The sequence below is a fragment of the Eulemur rufifrons genome, chromosome 9, assembly GCF_041146395.1.
Source record: "Eulemur rufifrons isolate Redbay chromosome 9, OSU_ERuf_1, whole genome shotgun sequence".
Classification (NCBI taxonomy): domain Eukaryota; kingdom Metazoa; phylum Chordata; class Mammalia; order Primates; family Lemuridae; genus Eulemur; species Eulemur rufifrons.
The window spans coordinates 27,903,446-27,927,232 of NC_090991.1; the positions used below are offsets into that span (position 1 = coordinate 27,903,446).

At 48.0% G+C, this 23,787-nt stretch overlaps 1 protein-coding gene across 6 annotated transcripts in view; it reads right to left on the minus strand.

The window, feature by feature from the left end:
• Positions 1–23,787, minus strand: part of MSI2 (musashi RNA binding protein 2) — a 383,429-nt gene that overhangs the window by 238,498 nt on the left and 121,144 nt on the right. For all 6 annotated transcript variants that reach the window (XM_069482358.1, XM_069482357.1, XM_069482356.1 and 3 more), the window contains exon 6: positions 14,690–14,782. In XM_069482358.1, coding sequence (XP_069338459.1) covers positions 14,690–14,782 — 93 coding nt within the window. The remainder of the gene's footprint in view (positions 1–14,689; positions 14,783–23,787) is intronic.

Here is a 23,787-nt window from a genome sequence, read left to right on the forward strand (position 1 = left end):
ATCTGGGCAGGGGGCGGGGGGAGGCGGTAAGTCATACTGCGGGCTTCCTCGGGCCCTCCCTCCACGCCAATGCTGGTCCTCAGCAGAACTCAGAAGAAAGGTCTGTGCAGCCCCTTTTCCAGGTCAACCCTCAGGCTGGTGTTGAGGCAAGGGAAGCCATAACTCAGGGCTGCCACAGGGGAGGAGCTCAACAGCAGCAACTACTGTCCCCACCCTCTGTGACAGGGCCCCCGCCTCCAGCACTGCACTTAGCACACTGCACTGCAATTCTGGTGGCTGCATGGCCCTACCTCGCTCACCTGTGTCCCCAGCCGGGGCCCAACACCTAAAATGGGTTACTGGATGCACGGATGACCGGACAGGCATAACCACCTCCCTTGTCGCCTTTTGGTGACAGCTGATAGAGACACTCTTCTCCCCTCCAGCTGTCCTACAGTCTCTCCCTTAGAGCTCCTGAATGCACTGCCCCACCCCCCGAGAACTCCCCACCAGCCTGAAGCTCTCCCCATGCACCAGCTATGAGACAGACCTGCCACACTGAAGCACCTAAGAGGAATTAGCATAAGCTCCCCGAAAAAGGCAACTTAAAACTAAGACGCTCTTCGAGGGAGTAGTGCTCGGTAAAATAGAACCAGACACGCCCTCATCAAGCTGGGATGTTACAAACAGACAGTACTAGAAAAATCCCAGTCCGTGAGAAGGCAGCAATTGCTATCAGAACAGGCCTTTTGAAATAACTTGCAAGTGAATTACAGCAGCTACTTCCTATGGGAGGGAAAATTATTTTAGGCGGCTTCCAGTCCCCTGTGCCTCCTTTAATTCGAGTCATATGCAAGAAATATTTATTGAGGGTGGAAGTCTCCCCATAGGTGTGTTTTAAGAGCAGGCTACGCTGGAGCACTCCAGTTAGCTTTATAAAGCTGTCTTAAAAGAACATTTTTAATGCACCATCTCCTTTGCTTTAAACTGATTTCTCATTACAAACAAACAACCCCCTACAAATATCTGCTTTCCTCTGCTTCTCCTCTGGCCTCAGCTGCCAGGCATGCACCAAGTACTTGGGGACGCCACCATTAAGATGGTGGTTTTCAATAGAAACTTGGCATTTATCATAGTGAGAGTATTATCTTCTCAACAGAAGCTGACAATTTGTCCTATTCCTCCCTTGAGAGAATCCAGTGAGATCACATTTGCTTCCCCTGCATGCTGTTTCTCCTACTACAACATTTCTTTGCCTGGAAAGAAAATATTGTGACTCCTTGCCATATCCACTTCATTAGCATAAGAGGAAAAAAAGCCAAATCCTCCCCTAGTCCTCCCCACACTGTAACTCCAGCTGGGTTAAATCTAGCCGGATCGTAGATGCGGGACTTGTGTGGCTCAAGATTTGTCAGAGCTGACGGATGTGGAGGGATGGGGGCGGAGACTCGGAGCCACTAAGAAACCAGTACCTTAAAAATTCAGAAACCATCCATTTGGCACACAGGGTGTGCTTTGTGCAGATTAAGGTGGGGAGTTTATCAGAGGGAGTGAAACTGGCAGAAGTCAGCAATTTGGGGGTTCAGAAACACGGTGGGAGGCTGGTGGTGGGGTAGAGAAGGAAGCCCCTCGTGCCAGACACTGGGCAAACCTGTCTCTTTGAATTCTTAGAACCCCCCATAAATGAAATTCTATGCCCACTTAGCAGATGAGAAGCAGGGTTCAGGACAGTTAAACCAAGAACCCAGGGTCACGATACTATCAGCAAAGGATCCGGACTGAAATTCAGGTCCACGTTGATTCCAAAGACCAGAACTGTTCCACCTCTTCACCCCACGTAACCCAGACCATTCCTAATAGTCTGGCGACCAATGCCAGCGGCAACCCTCTGCTCCTTTGAGACAGGAAAACGTACCTGCAAACACGTCCTCCCTGTCCACGGCTACAATGCCCAGCATCGGAGAGGACTGTTTTCATTCTCCAGGCTGGTTCATCACCCGACGGCAAGTCTAGGGCAGAACCTGCCCAATGCCCACCTCATCCTCCAAGCCCCGCAGGACCACACACCTGTGAGCCCAGGCAGGCCCACGCTCTCGCCAGCTCCTGAAAGCCACAGGCCCTATCCTCAGCAGGTCCACTGCTTTTCTTAGACCAAAGACAGAAATAAGCGAAGGGGAGAAGATTAAACAGAGAAGCACATCCCCGATTCTTTCCTCCTTCTCTTCTCTGGGGCAGCTGCGTCTGCCTTCTATGCCCACTGAGAAAAGGCCCTGCTGACCAGCACACCCTGCCCAGATAGCTCATGTACCCCGGGCTTCCAGGAACAATAAGGAAATGTTCCAGATAACGAAATATATTCCCTGGAAGCACCATATTAAAAAGAAAAATCCTAATTTTATCCTTGGAAACTCCTTCTCCAATGACTGGCACATCCCTGCCCTCTGATACATAAGGCCCATTCATTCCACCACTACTTACTGAGCATCAACTACACCCCAGGCACCTGGCCAGTCCCGATGCCAGAGGCTGAGTAAGCAGACCCAGCCTGAACCGAACTGGCATCCGCAATCCAGTTGTGGCAAAGAGGCTGCGCACATCTGACTTGCCCTTGACAAGCCACGGTCCCCTCTTTCGTGGTCCCATTCTGGACTCTCTCCACTCCGGGGGGTTTGTTTCCTTTATGACATAATCTGTAATTATTTTTATTATTTTCTTGCCTGCTTTGGGCTGGCCCTCCGCCACCCACACCCCATGCTAAAATGCAAGCCACGAGGAAGCAAGGATCTTGTCTGCTCCCTTCCCCGAGGTGCCCCCGGCTCCTAGCTTAGCGCCCGGCATTCAAGATAATCAAGGTCTGCTGAATGAATCAATGAACAGATGAATGATGCGTGAGGCTGCAGAAGCGATGCTTTCTGGGCCTAATGAGGAAGGATGGCTGCTTCCCTGCACTGAACGGTCCTACGATTCAGAGCTTTTTGAGATCGAAGGCTCTTTGTTTTTATAGGTTTTTCTCCCTCTTGCTTTATACTGAGTTTATTAACATTTTCCCACCCCTTAATATTTGCTATAAATTCAGAAGAAGCCAGAAACCAAGCTGATTAGAATCACATGTAAAGGAAAAAGAAAGAAAATCTAAATCGGGATGTGAAAAGCTCTCTCAGGTGACAAAATAAATGCAATAAACAGATTAGAAGGTCAATATATATAAAAATATATTTTAATAAACAACAGCCTAATGATATTGAAACAATTTCTGGACAGTATCCTACCCCTACCCCCGCAAAAAATGTTTAATTACTCAAGAAAGTTTAGAGAGTTCATCAGGAGGGTCTACCCAGAAGAATTCTCTTTTGGCCCAAATCAGCTCAACATTTCCCATCAAAGCCAGAGCAACCTGAAGGTCAATTCCACAACCTGGAAGCATTAAGTTAGCTGGATTAAATTAAAGGTGTATCTCGTCAAAAATTACACAAAACAGATTTTTTCCTATGCTGCGATGATCCAGGAAGGACTATTCAATTTGTGTCACCTCTAGGTTAGGCAGAACTGAGTGGTAAGCACACCCAGAAGACAGATGGGTAATATGGAAAGAGAGAGAGAGAGCGCGCGCGCGAGCGTGTGTGTGTGTGTGTGTGTGTGTGTGTGTATGTGTGTGTGTATAAAGGCTGTTGCCACTTGGGGAGGTCAAGACAAGAGGACTGCTTTGGTCAGGAGTTGGAGACCAGACTGGGCAAGATAGTGAGACCTCATCTCTACAAAAAATGAAAAAATTAGGCTGGTATGGTGGTGCACACCTGTAATCCCAGTGACTTGAGAGGATGAGGCAAGAGGATCACTTGAGCCCAGGAGTTCCAGGCCGCAGTGAGCTGTGATCAAACTACTACACTCCAGCCGGGGCAACAGAGCAAGACCTTGTCTCTTCTTATCCCCCCTCAAAAAAGGCTGCTGCACTGGCAAGCCTACTACTGGATAGAATTAGAGAGGCAACTCCTGAGTCTCAGAGGACCCTGCCTCAGAGGAGGAAAATAACAGCAGTAGCTAATGTTTCTAAAGTTTCTTAAGCACTTACTCTGTCTCTGGCAGGCTGCTGAGAACTGTATGCTCATTAGTGCATTGAATCCTTTCGGCAATCCTGTGTATTAAGTACCATGATTATCCCCATTTTGCAGATAAAGACACTGAGATGGGAAGAAGTTAAACGACCTGCTCATGGTTACAGAGCTAGTAAATAGATGAGGTGGATTTGATACCAGGCAGTCTGAGCATACAACCCATACCCTATTACCACATAATATTCTAACCCAGGGGATGTGCAAACTATGGCCTGAGAGCCCGATCCAATAGCCTCCTGGTTTTTGCAAGTTTTATTGGAACACAGTCATGATCATTCATTTTCATATTGTCTTTGGCTGTTGTCGAGATACAATGGTGGAGCTGAATAGGTTGGTAAGAGACCATCTAGGCCACAGAACTAAAAGTAGTTATTATCTGGCCCTTTGCAGAAAAAGTCTGCCAACCCATATGCTAAAGAGTAAACAGTGGTGATCCTCAACTTTTCCACCCATGTACTCCTAACAGTCAAGAAAGTTAAAGGACAGCCCAGAATGATCAGGAACAGAGGCTGAAGCAGCCAGCAGCTATCTGTGTCTTGAAGACTCATGGTTTATTTTGTTTAATTATGAAAATTTTTCATTCTGAGCCATAATATTTGTTCTAATGTAACATGCTTTAAACAAACCACCATAAAATCATAGTCACCTTCCTGGAAAACATGCCATGGTACTGCTACGGCCCTGCACACAGCCAATCGGGGCCACCCCGAAGGAGGGTGCCCCAGGATGAGCGGCTCAGAGGGAGCAGCAACCCCTGGACTCCTCGCCAGAGGGTCGGGTGTGAATCTTGGCCCACTGCTATCTGGCTGAGGAGTCCTGAGCAAGTCATTTACACTCTCCCCGTCTTCCTTTCCTACCTCACAGGGCTGTTGGGACAATTATAAGACAAAAGAGGTGGCTCCTGCTTGTAATCCCAGCACTTTGGGAGGCCGAGGCGAGAGGATTGTTTGAGGCCAGGAGTTCGAGACCAGCCTGGGCAAGATAGCAAGACCCTGTCTCTAGAAAAAATAGAAAACTAAGCAGCGCATGGGGGCACACGTCTGTAGTCCCAGCTACTCGGGAGGCTGAGGCAAGAGAATCACTTGAGGCCAGAAGTTCGAGGTTGCAGTGAGCTGTGATTACATCACTGCAGTCCAGCTTGGGCGCCAGAGCAAGATCCTATCTCTTAAAAAAAAAAAAAAGAAGAAGAAGAAGAAACAAAAGATGCACGAATGGTTCCCGAAAACAGGAGTCCCTGAATCTGAACACAGACGCCAACTTGGTTGCAGTGGAGAGCTCTGACATCAATAAACCCTACTTGCTACTAAAACAGGTTTGTTTGAAACTAGCCTGTTAAAGAAAGGGGGTGGCCTTTTTAAAGGATAAAAATGAAAACTATTTGTTTCCATCTCAGAGAATCTACAAGCCCCCTTGCAAACTACTCCACACTCATCTTCCTGTTGCCTACCATGCCCTCCGCCACTCCATAAGAAAGCTGGGAGTAGGATCAGGAAGCCTGTCTCTGATCATTCCACACTCGCATTTAGTTTTCCTGAAGTGAAAAGCACCTTCAATTGTTTTTTAAATACTAACACTCTGTAAGCAAATCTGAAAATATTTACCTCTGCCACCAATTATAAAAGACCGTTCTCGACCCCAACAACCAAAAATCTCTAATTTACAACTAATCTACTTGCACAAATTACATCTTCTACAACAGACCACCTAAAAAATGACTTCCTGTAAACAAACCATGATGCTGGACTTTTTAATCTAATTAAAACCTCATTTTGCTCTTTAACTACAAGAAGCTCACTTTTCACTACACGAGGGCAGAATTTTTTATTTTCAGGAGACGAAGACTAACCCCCCGGTGGGAGCCCAGACAGGAGCTCACAGGAGTGCTACCCTCCAAGTCGCCAATGAGCCATGGCTTGCGGCAGGGACTGCGGGTCTGCCCGTCCTGCCTTCTGCAGGCACTTGCTCATTCCACACTGACCGGCCTGTGCTCACGCAGGTCCTATGCTGGCTCCTGTCCCAGCTGCTGGGTTAAATCAAGAAGGCAGAATGTAAATAGGTATGAAGTAAGTGTTCCGGAACACACAGGAAGGAATATTTAAATTTGCCTGGAGGTGGTCAAGGAAGGTACTGACCCTTTTAGAGTGTCTTGACTTCTCTCACCTGTCCTTTGTTTAAGGTGATCAATTCATTCTGGTCTGCAAGTCCCAAGCCCCTGGAAACCTTAATCCTAAGCAAACTGTGACGGTTGGTCACCCTACCTTCACCCCGCCCAGTTCTTCTCTCTAACAGGCAGGAATCAATCGTCAATAATATTGTTTGCCGCTGTGTGTTGTCTCCCATCTCACTCCTCTTCCACCTCCCACCCCAGCTTGCAACAAGTAATCATCCAGCCCTCACAGGAACAGCCCCTCCACCAGACCCTTCCTTCCTGGGAGCATCGGGACCACGCCACCGTCCCGCAAAGAGGAAAGGCCCGTCACGCAGGCTGCAGAAGGTATGTGGACAGCAGGCAAACCAAATCCCACTTTGCCAGGAACTTGGCTCTAGGAAGACAACACAAACTGAAGAAAAAATGGCAGCAGCACATACAAATTCAATCTACCCGATCTCCTATTTATTTTATGCAAAGTTTTTCCTCGTGCTTATTACTGCCAGCTTTCCCCCACCATTTAATCTCTGCTTCCATTTCATTCTTAGAGGCCTGTGATTATTCTAATTCAGCATTTGGATGACTTCATTTCCGCTCAAGTACACCCAGGTCAACTTGGAGAGAAAAGAAAGAGGAGGAGAAGAAAAATAATCAGCTAAAAGCTATTAAATATCAGCCGTGTGCCTCATGAGTGGTTTTAAAGGCAGTGGTGAGGTTAGCAACAGTCAGAAACTCAACCCTTCTGCCTCTTCTTGCATATTAACATTTTTTCTGGGGCTCTCACTCTTACCGTTCCGAATGTAAATAAAGTACAGACAGACTTTTAGCTAATTCGCAAAAACCAAGTCTGAATACACAGGGCTGTAAAAATTTAGGAGGCAGTAACTTGACAAATCGTATGGCCCCTTCTACGGAGAGACTATTTCTGAGAGGACAAAAGAAGAAAAAAAGGAAAAGAAAAAGGAAGGAAAAAGAAAAGCACACTGGACTGTAAGGGAGTATCCTACTGATGGGGTGGGGGTGGGGGGGGCGGTTGGGAATCTCCATATCAATGTTCGCTCCCCCAAACAATAGCGTCCCTTTCTATGCCAAGTCTAAATGAACTGAGCTTTCTCTTCCATCAGAACCACCCCTTGCACCCACTGGCACAAGCTTGAACCGTGATTTCTGGTGCACTAGCAGTTCCCACTGAACTACATCTAGGGAGAGAAAGGCTTTCTTTTCTCATGCTAACAACTCCATTGTAAGTGACGTCTTCAAGGGACCCAGGAGCACTCTGGGAAGGTGAGCTGGTGGAAGTACTTCCTGCCCCTCCCCTCCCACCCCCGGGCTCATTAACTCCTCTGTGCCCAAGGGCTCCTCTGTCCCTGGCTTTCCTCTTCTTGCCCCAACAGAAAAACCAAATAAAGCTAAACTATACAGGGAAACGCAGTTAAAATGCAAAGCCGGAAAGTTGGGGCCTTGTTCCTCTACCTACTGTGCAGATGAGCATGGCATTTGATTAGCATAATCTCAAAGTTTTCCCAGCTTGCTACCCAGAAGGCATCCTATTTTTCTATTTGTATATTTTAAAACACTGTTAACAGAGCAATAATAATGTCTGATGCCTTTGCCTAACAACAGCTGGCTATATTTTATACACTAAGAGGGAAATGGGAAGTTTTCCTAGAAACTCACTATCTATTTCAGGATCTCCTTTTTGAAGCAAAAATATGAAGATTTAGGAGACGTGAGGTTAGGGTGCTCAATCTCTTTCTAACTCGACAGCCGCCACTGGCTGCAGCAGAAATGGGTCTAAGGAGGAAAAGTTCACCAGGAAAACAGAAAGTTGTTCAGCAGGAGGGTTTACCTGCAAAGCTCAAGGATCATATTACTGGTGGATAGTGCTTGTCTGTTTGCTGCCACCTGTCCCCTAGAAGGAGGAGGGGGCCAATGAGGCAGGAGTCTCCCACTGAGCAGAGCGCACAGCTACAGGGTCAGGGGGCAAATAAAGTCCCCTCCCCGTATGACACACCTTCAAGGGCAAACACGGACACTAACCAGGCAGAGAAATAATCAAACTTGGGGGCAGTGTTAGCCTGGTTCTGGGCTATCCCAGGAAGAAAACTAAAGTAGCCTTCCGCATGGCTGGCCAGGGAAGAGGAAGCAAAACGGTCCTTCCTGGTCCACCCCACAGTGATAGCAGAAGAGGGTCCCGGCAACAGCCCTGCTCTGCAGAGAAAGGTCACGCAGATGACAGGCGAGGCCCAGGAAGCTGTCCACCTGCACAAACCACTTCAGAGGACACGCGCCTCACGGGAGAGCTCTGACGTCCACAAAGGACACACAAGACTTTTGTTTTCCAGGGCTCCTCTGAGAGACCTGCGCAGCGCACAGAGCTCCGTTTATCTACAACACACATTTGGAAGCGATAAAACGCTACCTCAGGATCACACTGTCCACCTTCAGGAACATGGTCACTTGCTTATTCGTGTTCTCACAAATCTCCTGCCTTTCAAATTTCAAAGGCTTGATAATATTTTTATGCGAGGTATTACTCTCCTCACACACATACACACACACGGTATCAAAAGGAGGATCTGCGTGGGGGCCGGGGACGCGCCCCCACTGTGCCCGCACGGGAAACCCGGAGCTAGAAAATACCGGGTGGCCGCCGCCTGCTCAGAACATTGCTCCCCGACAGTCCCCCCACCATCGGAATACATGAGAAGATCTCATTATATTAAAAAACCAATCCATTCTTGTTTTCTTTTTCTTTCTTTTTTTTTTTTTTTTTTTTCCCCAAAAAGCTTTCAAGCACCACTCTCTGGAGCTCAAGTTAACTTTTTTGGGCCCACACACAACCCAAATCCAACACAAAAGGCCCTGAGGACGCCTTTCACCTCATTTCCACAGAGCTCCCCTTTGATGAGACCTAAAGAGCTGAAACTTTCCAAACCATTTCCTTGAAGGCCTTTTTTTCCCCCCTCGTGGTCCCCCACAATGAGGGGGCTGGCTCAGGAAAGGGTTAAAGCCCTCGTGTCAAACCACAAACTCGGGCACTGGCCCAGAAGGGACATGGGAACCAGGGCAGCCGAGTGATAAAGGCCGGATTGTAGCGGCCCACTGAATTGGAAACGACTTGTAGGCCTAATGAAACAGAACTTTGGCAGTAACACAGAATGAAAGGAATGAGACAATAAAAGGCAAGAACAAAGGGTGCAGAGTCGGTTCAGCTTAGCAAAATAAGCTCACTTTGTTGTTGGGGAAAGCCAAAGCCGATTAGGATAAACCAATGACTAAGCATAAGTCTTCCAAACTAATTACACAGTTCACCATGTGAAGTATAATTGGAAGCCTCCAAACGCAGGCTGCTTTGCTTTCACGGGAGTTCTATAAAGTGAGAATTACCTAGCGCGCTCGGCACCGAGCGGCCCTATCATCTCGGGGAACAGCTGAAAGGTGCAGAACTGCTCCATCCGGGGACGAAGCCGAGAATTCATTAAGTCTAAAGGCCTCTTTTTGATCTCCAAAATCCTATAAGTGAGAATTTAAGAAACTAGTACTTGAAGGAGGGGCCTAAAGGCGAGAAGGAGGAAACCCATGTACGTGGAGTTTCTTTGATCTGGTGCATTTTAATTACTAAGCTGGGCTCTTCCGGGTGGCTCTGCGGGGAGAACCGTGGAGAACAGACCGATTCATTGTTGGGGACTGCACGGGCCTATCGAGAGCATCGCTTACCTGTCGTTTTTTGGAATGGTCTATATACATCATTCTTGTATGTATGAAATCATGAACACAGATAACGTCCAAAAAGAAACCCAAGGCAGTAAAATGAATTACTATGGATCAACATTTTTGACAAATGGACTCCCTCTGAATAAGAGGTTGCTCAGTGGTGAAGTGGGAAGTGGGGTTTTCCGAATGGTGGAAAGAGGTAAGGGGTCGGGCGTGCAGAACGAGCGGCTATCCGGGCTCTCCCCAGCACGGGCGGTGTCAGCTTGGACAACTTCCTCACCGTTCTCAGCAAGAGCTTCATCACCTACATAATAGACCTGCCACCCACGTCACTTGACATTCTTGAGAAGCACGTCGTAAGATGCATTAAGAAGCTTAGCACCAAGCACACGCAACTCTAATTCAGAAACAACGCACGGTAAAAGTATCTTTGCAGTACAATCTGAATCTCAAAAATTCCGAGTTTTATTAATTAGATCTAGCATGTGAAATAGTGAGATGGAAATACCATACAGTTTTTCTGAGTCTTACTCGTAAGATGGAGATTCCAGTTTATAAATAGTGGCTTTTTCCAAATAAAGAATCCCTTCACTGTCCCTGCATCACGAAGCCCAGAAATAAACTCTCACATGGTTAAGACTGTTTTGCTTGTTATGCACCATGCTCATTACTATTGATGACGTATTATTTTGGTCATAGCCTATACATACCTTGGATTATAATCTGTCTCCCTATATATACCTTGGATTATAATCTATTAATGTTTAAACACTTTCTGCATCACTGACTTTTCAAGCTTAAAACCGTATTTTAGGAATAATTCAGTCCAGGGCTCAGCAAACTACAGCCCGCAGACCAAATCTGGCCCACCACCTGTTTTTGTAAATAAAGTTTTATTGGAACATAACCACATCCATCTGTTTGCATGTTGGCGATGGCCGCTTTCACCCTGCAACAGCAGAAGCGAATAACTGTAACACAGACCACATTGGATTGCAGCACTGCAAATATTTACCATCTGGCCCCTGACAAGTTTTCCAGCTCTTTCCCTCAGAAGAGAAACTGAGGCCGGCAAAGAAACGACTCATCAAGGTGTCAAGGGGCATCATCCCACTGTCAGGCCCAGCATGTGGGCCTGAAATACCTTCAGCCGTACCCTTCTCCGAAGACAGCACCAGAACAGCGACCCAGGGGTGAGGCTGGCCATCCAAGCTAGCAGAGTGCTTACATCAATGACCACACTTCACGATCTCATCTTAAACATAAACAAGTCACAATGTCTCTAACCTGGGGTTGGAGGGGTGAATTTTCTGGAAGGAAGGTGGGAGAACAGCACACAAGGGTTTACAAGCCTCCAATTTGAGTTATTTAAAGCTCCCGGTGTGTCATTCTGCACCCACTCCACTTACAGTAATGACATATTTAAACTCCCTGAGCTCAGCCCCCTGATAGCAGTCTTACCCATTGTGACTGCCACCTGGAATAAACAGTCGGAGCAGCTGCCACCTTGGGCAGGATGGCAAGAGGGAGAGGAGAGAGGAATGACAGCAATGAAACCTAAAAAGAGTGGCACACCCTGCATGGAGGCTGTGAAAGGATGGAAAGTTCTAGACTTGGAGGAAGAGGAAGTAGGGTGTGAATTCTGGCTCTTACTACTGCCTTACCTGGGTGACATGTGCTGAAACTTAACCTCCCTGATTCTGATCATCCGCCTTTGCCAAATGGGCTGGATGGTACCAATATTCGCTGCACAGGTGAAATGAGGAGATGTATGTCCCTGGGCACACTGAAGGGCACCATCTCTCCCTGTCCTTTGCATCCTCCCTGCCCTAAATCCATCCTAGGAATCAATCACCGGTTAGAATGGGGCACAGCGTTCAGATTCCATTATCAGAAAGCCTGGAGGGGGACAGTCTACACCCAGCTAGCTCTACCTCTCAGAGGGCTGTGACCTTCAGTCAAAGGCACAATGTCACCAAGGCCCCATTTAACAATCTGCAACATGGGGAACATCACTACCAGCCTCTCAGAGAAAAATTAAATGAGATAATGTTAAGTAAATGGTCTGGGCCAGTATGAGACACTTAGTAAACACTCACTATAAATAATAAAGTTACACCTTGCTAATTTGCAGCTGGTTTTAAGAATAGTCCAAAACAACTTCACACAGTGAAGAATGAATGTGAGGGTGCACATGCGTGTGAATAAAGTTCATGCAAGTGTGTGTGTGTGTGTGTGTGTGTGTTCCGTTTCCTTCAACCAGAACATACACTACTGAAGGGCAGAATCGGTCTGTCATTTTACCTGCTACCTCCTTTTACAACTGCTGGATGTACTCATTGCTCCTAAGGCCCGGCACTACTGTCCCCTACTTTGATCATCCTGGATTCAAACGAGTTATGCCAGAATCCAGAGAGGTGGCGCACCCTGCCCAAGGGGACATAAACGTAACACCAGCCACCAACCAAATGGGAAATAAGCTATTCCAAAGGCAGACCCAGATAATGCACAGAGCATATGTATGAAACAAGCTACTGAAACATGAGCAGAGTGTTACGGTTTTGATACATTCAAAAGCCTCCTTAGTCCTTTAATAAAACACTCGATAAGTTTGCACATCAAAGTCCACCAACGTTACTGCAAAATTAACTGGGCAGCTTCAGACTCAGCGAGTGCCAGGCCAGGGAAGATGGTTTGTGACTGGTTCCCAGACAAAAGGACAACTGTTCTCGGTGCAGCAATGGTGGCCGCCGTGGGCATGGCCAAAGCTTGCTGTGTGCCTACTAGAGGCGTACTGGGTCACAATGATAAGTGTTAATGAAAAACAACAGAAGGAGAGACAGAAACAGAGAGAGGAAGGGAGGGAGAAAGAAGGGGGGTGATGGGAAGAAACCGAGGGTTGGGGACATGCAGAGATGTACTATGCATTGGCAAGTATAAGCCTGTTTGGAATATTCTAACAGCCCATCTGGGCAGCATCAACTTCCTTGACACAAATAGGCCCATGAGATTCCAAGGCAGGTTATGGCTCGAAAAAAGAAATCCCACCTCGTGTTTGCAAACACTACCCCTGGACTTGTTTTAAAAGCAGAAAGATAGCAAAGAGGGCTTACCCTCCAGAGCTTTCCATTATGCAAGCCGGACTTGTCTCATTTCATTATTTCCAATCCCTCTCCCCAGGCAGGGTGGGGCCGGGTGATGGGCAAACCCCCCCTCACCGCCTTAAATCAGTCTTGAAGAGAAGAGCCTTGTAACGTACATGGTCACAAACGCACTTAGCTATTCTTACGACCCAGCCAGAATGAATCAGTCCCCAACTGACAGTGCTAGGAAGGGCCCGTGGGGGGAGGCATCTTTCACAACCGACCTGGAAGGGCAGTTCGGTGCATTCTGAATGCACGGCTGGGTTGGAGGAAGCTGGTTTCTCTTTGCTGCATGGTTTCCCATCCATGCAGAAACTAATGCCAGAGACAAGAAAATCTCCATTTTGAGGCTAAATAAAGGGCATGGTCCTCATCCCAGACGGTAGCTCACAAACGAACACACCTGCAGACAGGGTCACGGCTGCCCATGGCCCTGGGCAAACGAATAGAAAGCAGAGAACCTTCCGTGCAGCCAGTGGCGGCAGTGCCTCTGTACCCGCGGCAAGCATGACAGCTGTCGCGGGAGGAAGCGAGTGACGGGCTCGGCACAGGCACTGTGTCTTCTCGGGATGCCCCGGTAGCTCTGCCGTGTCAGCCCTCCGGCAAGGAAGACACAAACCTTTACGGAAGGAGACTGCCCCACACCTGGCTCCCAGGCAATGTCCCTAACTACTCAGAGACATGGAAGCAGAGGGCTGGCGCCACCGCTCACCCGCCAGCCTCCTCGGACCTGCCAATCCCATGGGAGCCAGACGAAGGCCAGGACGCCACTCAAAAGCCAATCGGAGCCAGCCACCCTGGGGCAACAGGGCTACCTGAGGAATGTGTCACCCTCAGGAAGACTCTCGAAGGCACTGTCTCCCCCCACCAACTAGAAAGAGGCTGAATTACACTCACTACCCACAGTTACATGTCTTGTCTATTTATCTCAGTCTCTCTCTCTCTCTCTCTCTGACACACACACACACCCCTTTTCATACTCCGCTTCCTAGCTGATTCGGGGCTCCTGGGTTAGCCCCAGCCTATTCCAGCAGCAGAGCCCAGGGGATGATTTTACTGCTGTCTCACAGACTTTCAAGTCAGAGGACGCTGACAGGTACAGGCCCAGCACTTTCCCGAGTCTCCCTGGGCATCTGACAGGAGAGGGTTCAGCTGCAAAGGGCCCCAGGGAGCCTCATCTCTCAATGCATTTTCCAGAAAGGCACAGAAGGAAGAAGCCCAGTGCCAACCTGCAGGCTTCTAGCAGCTTCCGTGGGAGCCCCTGCCCTGTGAGTCATAGCCCTTCGTCTCCCCAAGCTGCTGCCACCACCAGCTCCAGGCCCAGGCCCCACCTGCCCGGCAAATGCCAGCAAAACTGCACTAAAAGGCCACTCTGTCTGCTCCTGCAGGCAGGAGGGGCACCGTGCCGACCACAAGCCGGACTCTTCCATCTCAGCTCCTGCTGAATTTCACCTAAATCATGGCGGCCAAGTTCAAGGACAAGGTTCTCAAGGACACAACCGTGGCAGAGGCAGGGGCCACAGCAGCCACCTCTCAGGACTGATCCGGCTACTTCTGGTGGGTGCCATCCAACCCCACGCAGTGCTTACCTTGCCAAACTGCTCGAAATATTGCTTTACATCTTCCACTACTGTGTTCGCAGATAATCCGCCTACAAATATTTTCTTTGTTCTTGTGACCATCTGCAAGAAATGACAAGACAAAGGCATGGGTTAACCAGGTTATCTGAAGCAGTGCTCAAGAAGATGCCAAAACAAACCACTCTCCACATTTCTCTGGGAAGGCAATTTTAGATATATTTAAGCTGCCCGGTGCGGGCCCTTTAGTTGTCTAAGGATGCGGGAGACAGTCACGCTGCATATCTTAGGCATTCAGACTGCAACCTAAAAGCTCGTGTTTCATGCAGACACGGAGTACACTTCAGAACCTCTTTGGCCACAACACACAGTTTCGTTCTGACGTACTAGCATAAAGAGAAAAATCACACGTCAAGCTATTTTAAAGCTAAGAGATGTGAACAAAACAGAACTAAACACATAAAAACTGCTGCCCAGAAAGTACCCACAAAACCTGTCACTAAGAAATGCACAAGCAATTCAAAACTATGTGCAGACTGTCTGTGCTGAGCTGTTTGTTGTAGCTGCTGGTATATGTCTGCAAGCGGCACAGACGCCGACCTCGCACCCAGGGACCACCCTGCAAGCTCTGACCCAGCACCGCTTCCCCTCTTCATTTCTCGAGACTCACCTTGAGTCACCTCGCACCCCAGTCGAGCCCAGCTAATCACCAGGTCTCCACATCTTTGTTCCTGCAGATCCTCCTTGGAATGCCTCTCCACTCCTAAATCTCCCCACGGCAAGTCAGAACCATCCTCCAAGATCCAGCTACCTTCCTCAAAATTCAAAATATTTACCTGTCGTTCCAGCCAGGAGCTATTCCTCCCTCTTCTGAAATCCCCTAACACCAAGCACAGTGTTGGGTACAAACAAGCCCACACCAAATGTTTGGTGGGTGCGAGGATGAGCAAATGTGGCCACATTTCAGAATCCCGCCAGGTCCAAAGCAAAGGGAGAAGGAAGCTCAAGGATATAAAGTGTGCAGAGCAGGAACCAAAAATCTTACATGTAGGAGTGAAAAATTAAGGAACTACATTTCATTCTGGAGACTAAGTTTAGGCTGTGTGCTGTTTTCGTTTTACTGCTAAAAAAAATGAAAAGTTCAGTGGATGCAGCATCTCACCAGTTTGGTTGCATACAATAAACACACCATGTCATCTGTCTGTGTCTATTGCAACTCAGTGGAGGGTGCCAAAGTACAGGGGCTGTGGCTGCCTGTCACCGTCACCACCACGGCTCCTGGCACATTGGCTGAGTGAATGAATGAACCAACCCATACGGTGCCTGTGAAGACACTCTATGAAGATCCCACCGGTGTGCACACGACTGAGCTCCAAGAACCTCTCTCTCACGAACTGGTGGCATCTTATGCTTGTTCCTCATGGCCTGTCCCCTTTCTCACCCATTCCTTAAGTCCCCTAGTAAATCAAGGTCACCTGAATGGTGAAACTCCATCAGACCTGCTCCAGATTTAAATCTCTCCCTACATTCATGAATCACCAAATTTCACTAATTTAACTTTCCTAATGTATTCATTCAACAGATCCATTAAGTGCTAGGTGCTGGAGCTGACTTTCTAATAGAATGTGGAATTTAATCCACTATAACATGAAGATATAATAATTAGCCGACCACACAAGGTTCCTATTAGGACTAAATTCAATAACATATGCCAAAGTGTCTAACAGGGTACCGGGCAGTTGCTAAATAGATGGTCACTGTCAATAAATCCAATCAGTTACTAAATTCATCCCTCAAGTGCAGAATAACCATGCAGCAGAAAGACACGTTGTACCAAAAAAGCTTTGAAAAAGTAACTCTGCCTCCTTCTCTTCCATTATAAATTCAAAAACACTTTCCTGCATCTCTACGTGATTTCAGATGGGCAAACATTCCCAATAGTTTAATTTCAGATTTTTCATTCCCTTTTTTTTCCTTTACCCCAGCCAAGTAATTAAATATCGGTGAAGAAACACTAACATGATCTGCAAACACGCACGAGTGGAGTTCTCAACTTAAAGCAACCCCGGAGAACCATTTTATCACGAGTCAGGCAGGTATACAGCAGGCACTATCTATATTCCAAACCTTCATATGGACCCAGAGAATTAAACAAACAACGTGCCTTCGTTCCAAATAACAGAAGTCAACAGACTGTTCATTCCCCGGTAACTAGTTAAATGAAAAGGTCTCTTCATGCCCCTCCACCGTTGCCTCATAGCTGTAAACCTGCCTAGACAGAGCCCTAAACACCCAGGCAGACACTCAGCTATAAATCTACGCAGTCCCAAAAAAGCCTTTAAAACACTTTTTTTTTTTTTTTTTTTTAGAAGGATGAGAAATTCCAGGCCCCAGACAATGCACCAAAGTGTCCAAGTTGCTAAAACATCCTCTCCAGGAAGCAGCTCAGATGGAAGATGGATTCCACTCTCCAGCAAGCACTAAAAGGAAACTGGTTTAATCAAAACCTTCCAAACGTGAAAGGCCGGTGGGAAGATGGGCAACACTTGGTTAGCTGCTCACCGACGTCTGGGCGTCGGGAGAGGGGAGCACGGCTGTAGGGGGGCGATGGGGCCGTGCATGGCGACCTCTCCCGCCAGGGGCGCGCCGGGGGAATGGGAGTGATTTACTCTGGGAATCCCGCGGCATGACTGCGAAATGGACTGTGGCCGGCTCCGTGACCTGCATTCTGGCCAGGGATGCAGGAGGCAGAGGACCTTAGAGGAGTCACACATTCTTCTCTCAGTTCCTTTCCATCTCCATGGCTACTGGGCAGGGCGGGAAGGGGGTGGGGGTGCTGTGTCTAGTCTCTCATAGGACTAAATGGAGGTCCCTGAATTCCCATTAATACTATGCAAAGTCTGTGTACACACGTGAGCGTGTGTGTGTGTGTTTGGGGTAACTCCAGTCCCATCATCCTTCAAGTCCTGGCTTCTATTTGCCGCAGGAACCATCCAGGACTCCTGGAACTTTAACCCTTTTGACCTTGGACGTAGTGAGCAGGACAAGGAACCCACTGGCCCCCACCTCTATACTCCTGTGCCTTATAAAGATTCCTCTTCGCCCATCAAGGAGACCATCTGTGTTTTCTTCCAATGCCAGGCCCTTTGCGTGGCAGTTCCCTCACCTGAACCACACAAGGCACAGGGAAGGTGGCCAATGCACCCCACAATGCTCAGATGGCCCCACCCGGCCTCCACAGTGCACTGAGATGGAAAGAGCCACTCATGTGTTCCAGAGAGAGTTCAGTCCAAAATCCATTAGGAAACTGATCTTAAATTTCCTTTGCTTGGAGTTTTTAGTGGAGGGTTTGCAGAAAACACTTTGGTATGCGAGTGCTTTCCTGATTAGAGACACCAGAAACCTACCCAACAGCCCCGCGACAGCCCTGCACCACGTGGGGACGTCCCCCTCTCCTCCCCCAACAGAGGCCCCTCCTTTCATGGTTGAGGGTGTCACTCTGGGGAAGTGGGGTGTGTGTGTGCACTCTCACCCACGTCCTAGGAGGGGAGTGGGGAGTGGTCAGGCTCTCACAAATCAATGCTGCAAAGTTTTGCCTCTAGACCCGTAATTTAACTAAACACCACTGCTCTCCACATACCCCTTGGCTTCAGAAAGAAAACCCCAGCACCCATTCCAGTTCAGAAAATTGCTGTTTACACGTAAGAACTAGCCAAAGCCAGCTGCTAACCAGAGCTGCAAAGAACGCTCCATCTTCCTGCCTCTAAGCAGAGAGCTGGCTTTTTAAGTTTAAAATTCACTTTTAAAAAACGTGTTTCCATCAGAAATGGTCAGAGTGGGGCCACTGCTCGTATTTTAAAAAATAGAATAAAACAAATGGGGGGGGTGTGCGTGTGTGTGCGTGTGTGTGTGTTGAAAGCAGAGTAAAGTGAGAGGAGGTTAGAAAAGAGAAACAACTTTTAAAAATGAGATTGAAGGGAAAACTTAGCTCCAAAAGCCCCGGCCCAAAGATATTCGTTATCACACAGGAAAACAAAACAAAACACCAAAAAACCCAAATATTTCTTAATCCCAACAAATGCACGGAAAGGCAGGAAATGGCTCCAGAGAGCCTTAAATGGGTATGAAAAAGGCCCAGAGAAATTAAATCAGCTCTTGCTATTATCATGTTCCTTAAAAGAGTTCAGATTCCCCTTGGTGAAAAAATATGAGCCATGTTCACTGCCTGAGAACACAGCTTGTTTACAGATGCCCTCGCGTCTGTGGGAACCCCAAGGTGGAGGGAGAAAGCCCAGGAAAGATGCCAGAAATGCTAGCACTGGAAGGACCTTACAAACCTTCTGGCCCATTATCCCCATTATGCCGACGGGAACATCAGGTCCCAGGGAAATGACTCATGTGCTGGCTAAAGGCAAGGCAGGTGGTCGGAGGGACAGCTTTCCTGGGACCAGACAAGGCTCCATCCATCACCCCACACCGTCCAGTGATACTGAAAAACCAAAGTGCTCACCAAATTCAGAAACTAGGATGAAATCGCATGGTCTCTGTCCACATGACAGTTCTGCTTCATCATTCTGCATTTGAGAATTAAACCCAACCTTTGTGTGGCAAAGACACCGCAGCAGGGCTATCTGAGGTCACGGAACTCCCAAATTCCAAGGCCCCATCCTCCTGGGTGTTTTGTCCAAGGGACCTGCCCTCGAAAATTCCTGTGTCTCCTCATACTTTTTCCCATCCTTCCCCCCCATACTACCACTCCTGCCCCCACCAACACCACCACCATCACCCTCCTGGGCCCCATCCCCGCCACTGCCACCACCACGACTGCCACCATCACATCTGGATCCAGTGGCTGAGCTCACCTGCTGTGCAAAATGAGAACACACGTCAGGTACTGGGAACCTTCTCCAAGTGTTTCTACGATCGCATGTGGAAGAGAGATTGAGGGAGACTGATCAGAGTCCCCCCAAAATTCATGTCCACCCAGAACTTCAGAATGTGACTTTATTCGGAAATAAGGTCTTTACAAATGTAAGCAGTTAAGGACCTTGAGATGAAGTCATCCTGGATGTAGTTTAGGCCCTAAATCCAACGACTGGTATCCTTGTAAGAGAACATACAGACACAGGAAGATGGCGAAGATGTGGAGAAGGAGGCAGAGACTGGAGTGATGTCTCTACAAACCAGGGGACACCAAGAATTGCTGGCAGAAGCCAGGAGAGAGGCACGGGACAATTTCTCCTTCAGAGCCTCCAGAAGGAACCATCCCTGTCAGCATCTTGATTTCAAGAATTCTGGACTCCTGGACTCCTGAACTACAACGGAATATATTTCTATTGCTTAAACCACCCGGTATGCGGTAATGTTACAGCTGCCCCAGGAAACTAACACAGAGACCTACTCAGGAGAGGCCCAAAGACACCTGTGCCTCCATCTCGCCTTTCCTTGGCGGCAGTGGAGTCAGAGTCCACATGGGGGAGGAGAGTGCTACACGCACACATGGGTGACACACGCACTCCCAAGGAAGGCAGGTCACACCCACCGGCAGCACCTCTCTGCCTTAAATGGAGAAATGATACCTGTTGCCAGGTGAGGGAGCAGGGAAGACAAAACCGACTGTAAGGAGAAGCAACCCAAAGGCTGCACAAGGATTTAAGTGTCCCTGATAAAACACAAAGCAAGCTGGGCGCGGTGGCTCACGCCTGTAATCCTAGGACTCTGGGAGGCCGAGGCGGGTGGATCGCTCAAGGTCAGGAGTTCGAGACCAGGCTGAGCAAGAGTGAGACCCCGTCTCTACTAAAAATAGAAAGAAATTATATGGACAACTAAAAATATATATATACAAAAAATTAGCCGGGCATAGTGGCGCATGCCTGTAGTCCCAGCTACTCGGGAGGCTGAGGCAGTAGGATCGCTTAAGCCCAGGAGTTTGAGGTTGCTGTGAGCTAGGCTGATGCCACGGCACTCACTCTAGCCCGGGCAACAGAGTGAGACTCTGTCTCAAAAAAAAAAAAAAAAAAACACAAAGCAAAAGTAAGGCCAGGGTTGTCGCATGGGCAGGTTCCTGCCTAGTAAGATCTGAGATGCTGAGGAAGGTCCTGGTCCGCTGCGGCAAAGCCCTTTCACTGCTGTCTCCTTCCACACCGATGATTCTCTGCCCTCGTTGCAGACTCCCTGTGGGCCAGGCCTGGGCTATGCTCTTCCCACAAGTTACCTGACTGAGTCCCCACATCAGTCCTACAAGACCTGTCCTCCCTTCCACAGATAAGGACACTAAGGATCAGAGATATCAAGCGTCTACAATCAAATGGCACTCAGGAGTGACAAAGTGGAGAGTTTCAATCCTGCCCTTTCTATTCACTGAAGTCGCTTACACCTTCACGTGCAACTGAATCATCTTCTTTCTTCCCAGTAGGAAAAAACAACTGGGGAAAGAGGAGGATTGAGAGCACCATGGGGAACAGGTGTGACCTTGCCCTTTTCAAGTTTGAAGCAAAAATGACAGGCCAGATCTTACTGATGAAAATGTAAAATGGCGCACCCACTTTGGGGAACAGCCTGGCAGGTCCTCGAACGATGAAACCGAGTTACTATAGGATCTGGCAACTCCAATCCTAGGTATATACCCAAGAGAAATGAAAACTATGTCCACCCAGCAACTTTTACACAAATGTTCATGGCAGCATTGTTCGGCATAGTCAAAAAGTGGAACCACACAAATGTCCATCAACAGATGAATGGATTAACAAAGTGCAGTACATCCATACAATAGAATATTATTCCGCCACAAAAGGAATGAAGCATTGACACAGGCTACGACACGGATGAACCTTGAAAACGTTACGCTAACTGAGAGAAGCCAGACACAGAAGGCCAGATATTACAAGCTGAGCATCTCTTATCCGAAATGCTTGGGGCCAGAAGTGTTTTGAATTTTGGATTTTTTCGTATGTTGGAATATTTGCATTATACTTACCAGTTTAGCATCCCTAATCCAAAAATCTGAAATCCTCCAATGAGCATTTCCTTTGAGAGTCATGCTGGTGCTTTAGAAGTTTCAGATTTTGGAGCATTTCAGATTTCAGATTTTTGGATTAGCGATGCTCAGCCTGTATGTTATTCCATCTATATGAAAGTCCAAAACAGGGAAATCTATAGAAACAGAAAGTAGATTATTGGCTGCTTACGGCTGAGGGGGAGCGGGGGGGAGGAGAGTGATGGATGGCTGAAGGGTACGAGGTTTCTTTTTGAGGTGATGAAAATGCTCTAAAATGGACTGTGATGATGGGTGCACTTACCTGTAAATATACTAAATATCATTGAATTGCACATTTTAAATGAGTGAATTACATGGTATTTGAATTATATCTCAATAAAGCTGTCAAAAAAAAAAAAAAAAGGAGGCCAGAGAAATCTCTAAGCCAAGAGGCTGAATGTTTTAAAAAGGGCTTGAAATCTTGAAATGAACCCAAGTGCCCCAGAAACTGTGTCCACCTGCTGCTCCTGAGGCTCCGTCCCCCACCTCATCCCACGTGCCTCAGGCCACCCACCGTTGACCACTGGAAAAGGGTGTTATAATATTTTATGTTGTCGATTGCTGAAATTAATTTAACTTCAGAGGAAACTAATTACAAATATAACCCCACATGTATCTCCAAGCTCTCCCTCCCCGTATACAGCTATTAGCCAGAGAGCACCAGGGTTCAAGCTCCAATTTGGCATTCCCTCTAAATAGCTTTAAAATTGGAAGGAAAAAAATAGCCTTCATCTATATGGGGCTGGAATATAATTTACACACAATTATACGACATAGTCAGGGCACAACATTACCTCTGATTAAAACAACAGTAACTCACCTACAGGAGAACATGATCTTGTAATGAAATGATCAGGGCGCTGCAGCAGGGAGCTGAGGCTCCTCGCCCTCATCGCACAGCCCTCTGCCTGCCTCCCTCTCAGGCTAATTTAAAAAATACCACTTCCTCCTACCCTCGGGGGAAAAGCTAGAGCCACAGGGGTGACCTGTCCACAGATTGGTATCGGAGAGTAATATCCTAGACAGTGGCACTGCCTCATATTGGGGGCTGGGGGAGGTAACAGGAAGGGTAGAGAGATGAGTGTCGCCTTGGAAAGCACAGGAAATTAAGGATCGTGAGCCACACGTCAACCGATGCTGAGCAAGGTGGCTGGCTGGCCATCGTCCCGATCGCGGGCACCCAAGCTGCTCTGCGTCCACAGGTAGTTCCTCCATCACTCCATCCTTCTCGAAGCCCCGGTTCACGACGAGCTGGACCCACTATGGGAAAGGCCCCAAATACTTTGTCCAGTGTTCAAACGATCACCAATACATGGATGCAATTAAAATCCATCATCTTTTATACAACAGTGGTATCAAGCAACATTAAATAAGTACCCTTCGCTGTTGCTGAATCGGCGAGGAAGCCGTACGTGTCTGCATACAGAAGAGGCACCTCCGAAGCCCCAGCAAGGAAAAGGCAGCCAAAGCAGATTCTTAACAAACCTCAGAAAGAGGTGGGAAAGAAAGGGCCAGACAGGGTGGTGGGGCTGGTAAGGACTCCGTCTTTCCACCTGTGCCTGTCACTCCCGCAGTGGGAGCCCGAGCGGCCCACCCAGGGTGCAATCTTCTAAACATGCAAGGGATGACTCACGGTGAGGGGCAGGGCCCTAGAAATGGTGTCACAGTGGCCTCAGGGCTCCATGGCTAAAGCCCAAGGCCAAGGTGATTCTACCTACAGAAATGATCCAAATAAAACAATAATAAGTTTAAAATATCTTGTATCTGTCCACCCATTTTTGCATTTATAAGCACATCTGTATATGCAAACACGTGGCTACATAACTGACCCAGGTGACGTTGGGTCAAGTCCCTTAGCGGCTCTGAGCCTCCTTTTCCCCTTCCATAAAATGGGCATGGGATCCCACATAACACAAACTGAGACAACAAATGTGAAATTACAGCTCTGAGAACACCACCCATAGGAGCTTTCTGCAGCCTCCAAGAAAGGCACTAAGGAACACCCAACTCTCTGAGCCTCCGCCTCTAAACACAAACTTTTCTTGGAGCTTCTCCCCCTGGCTCGAGCCTCACC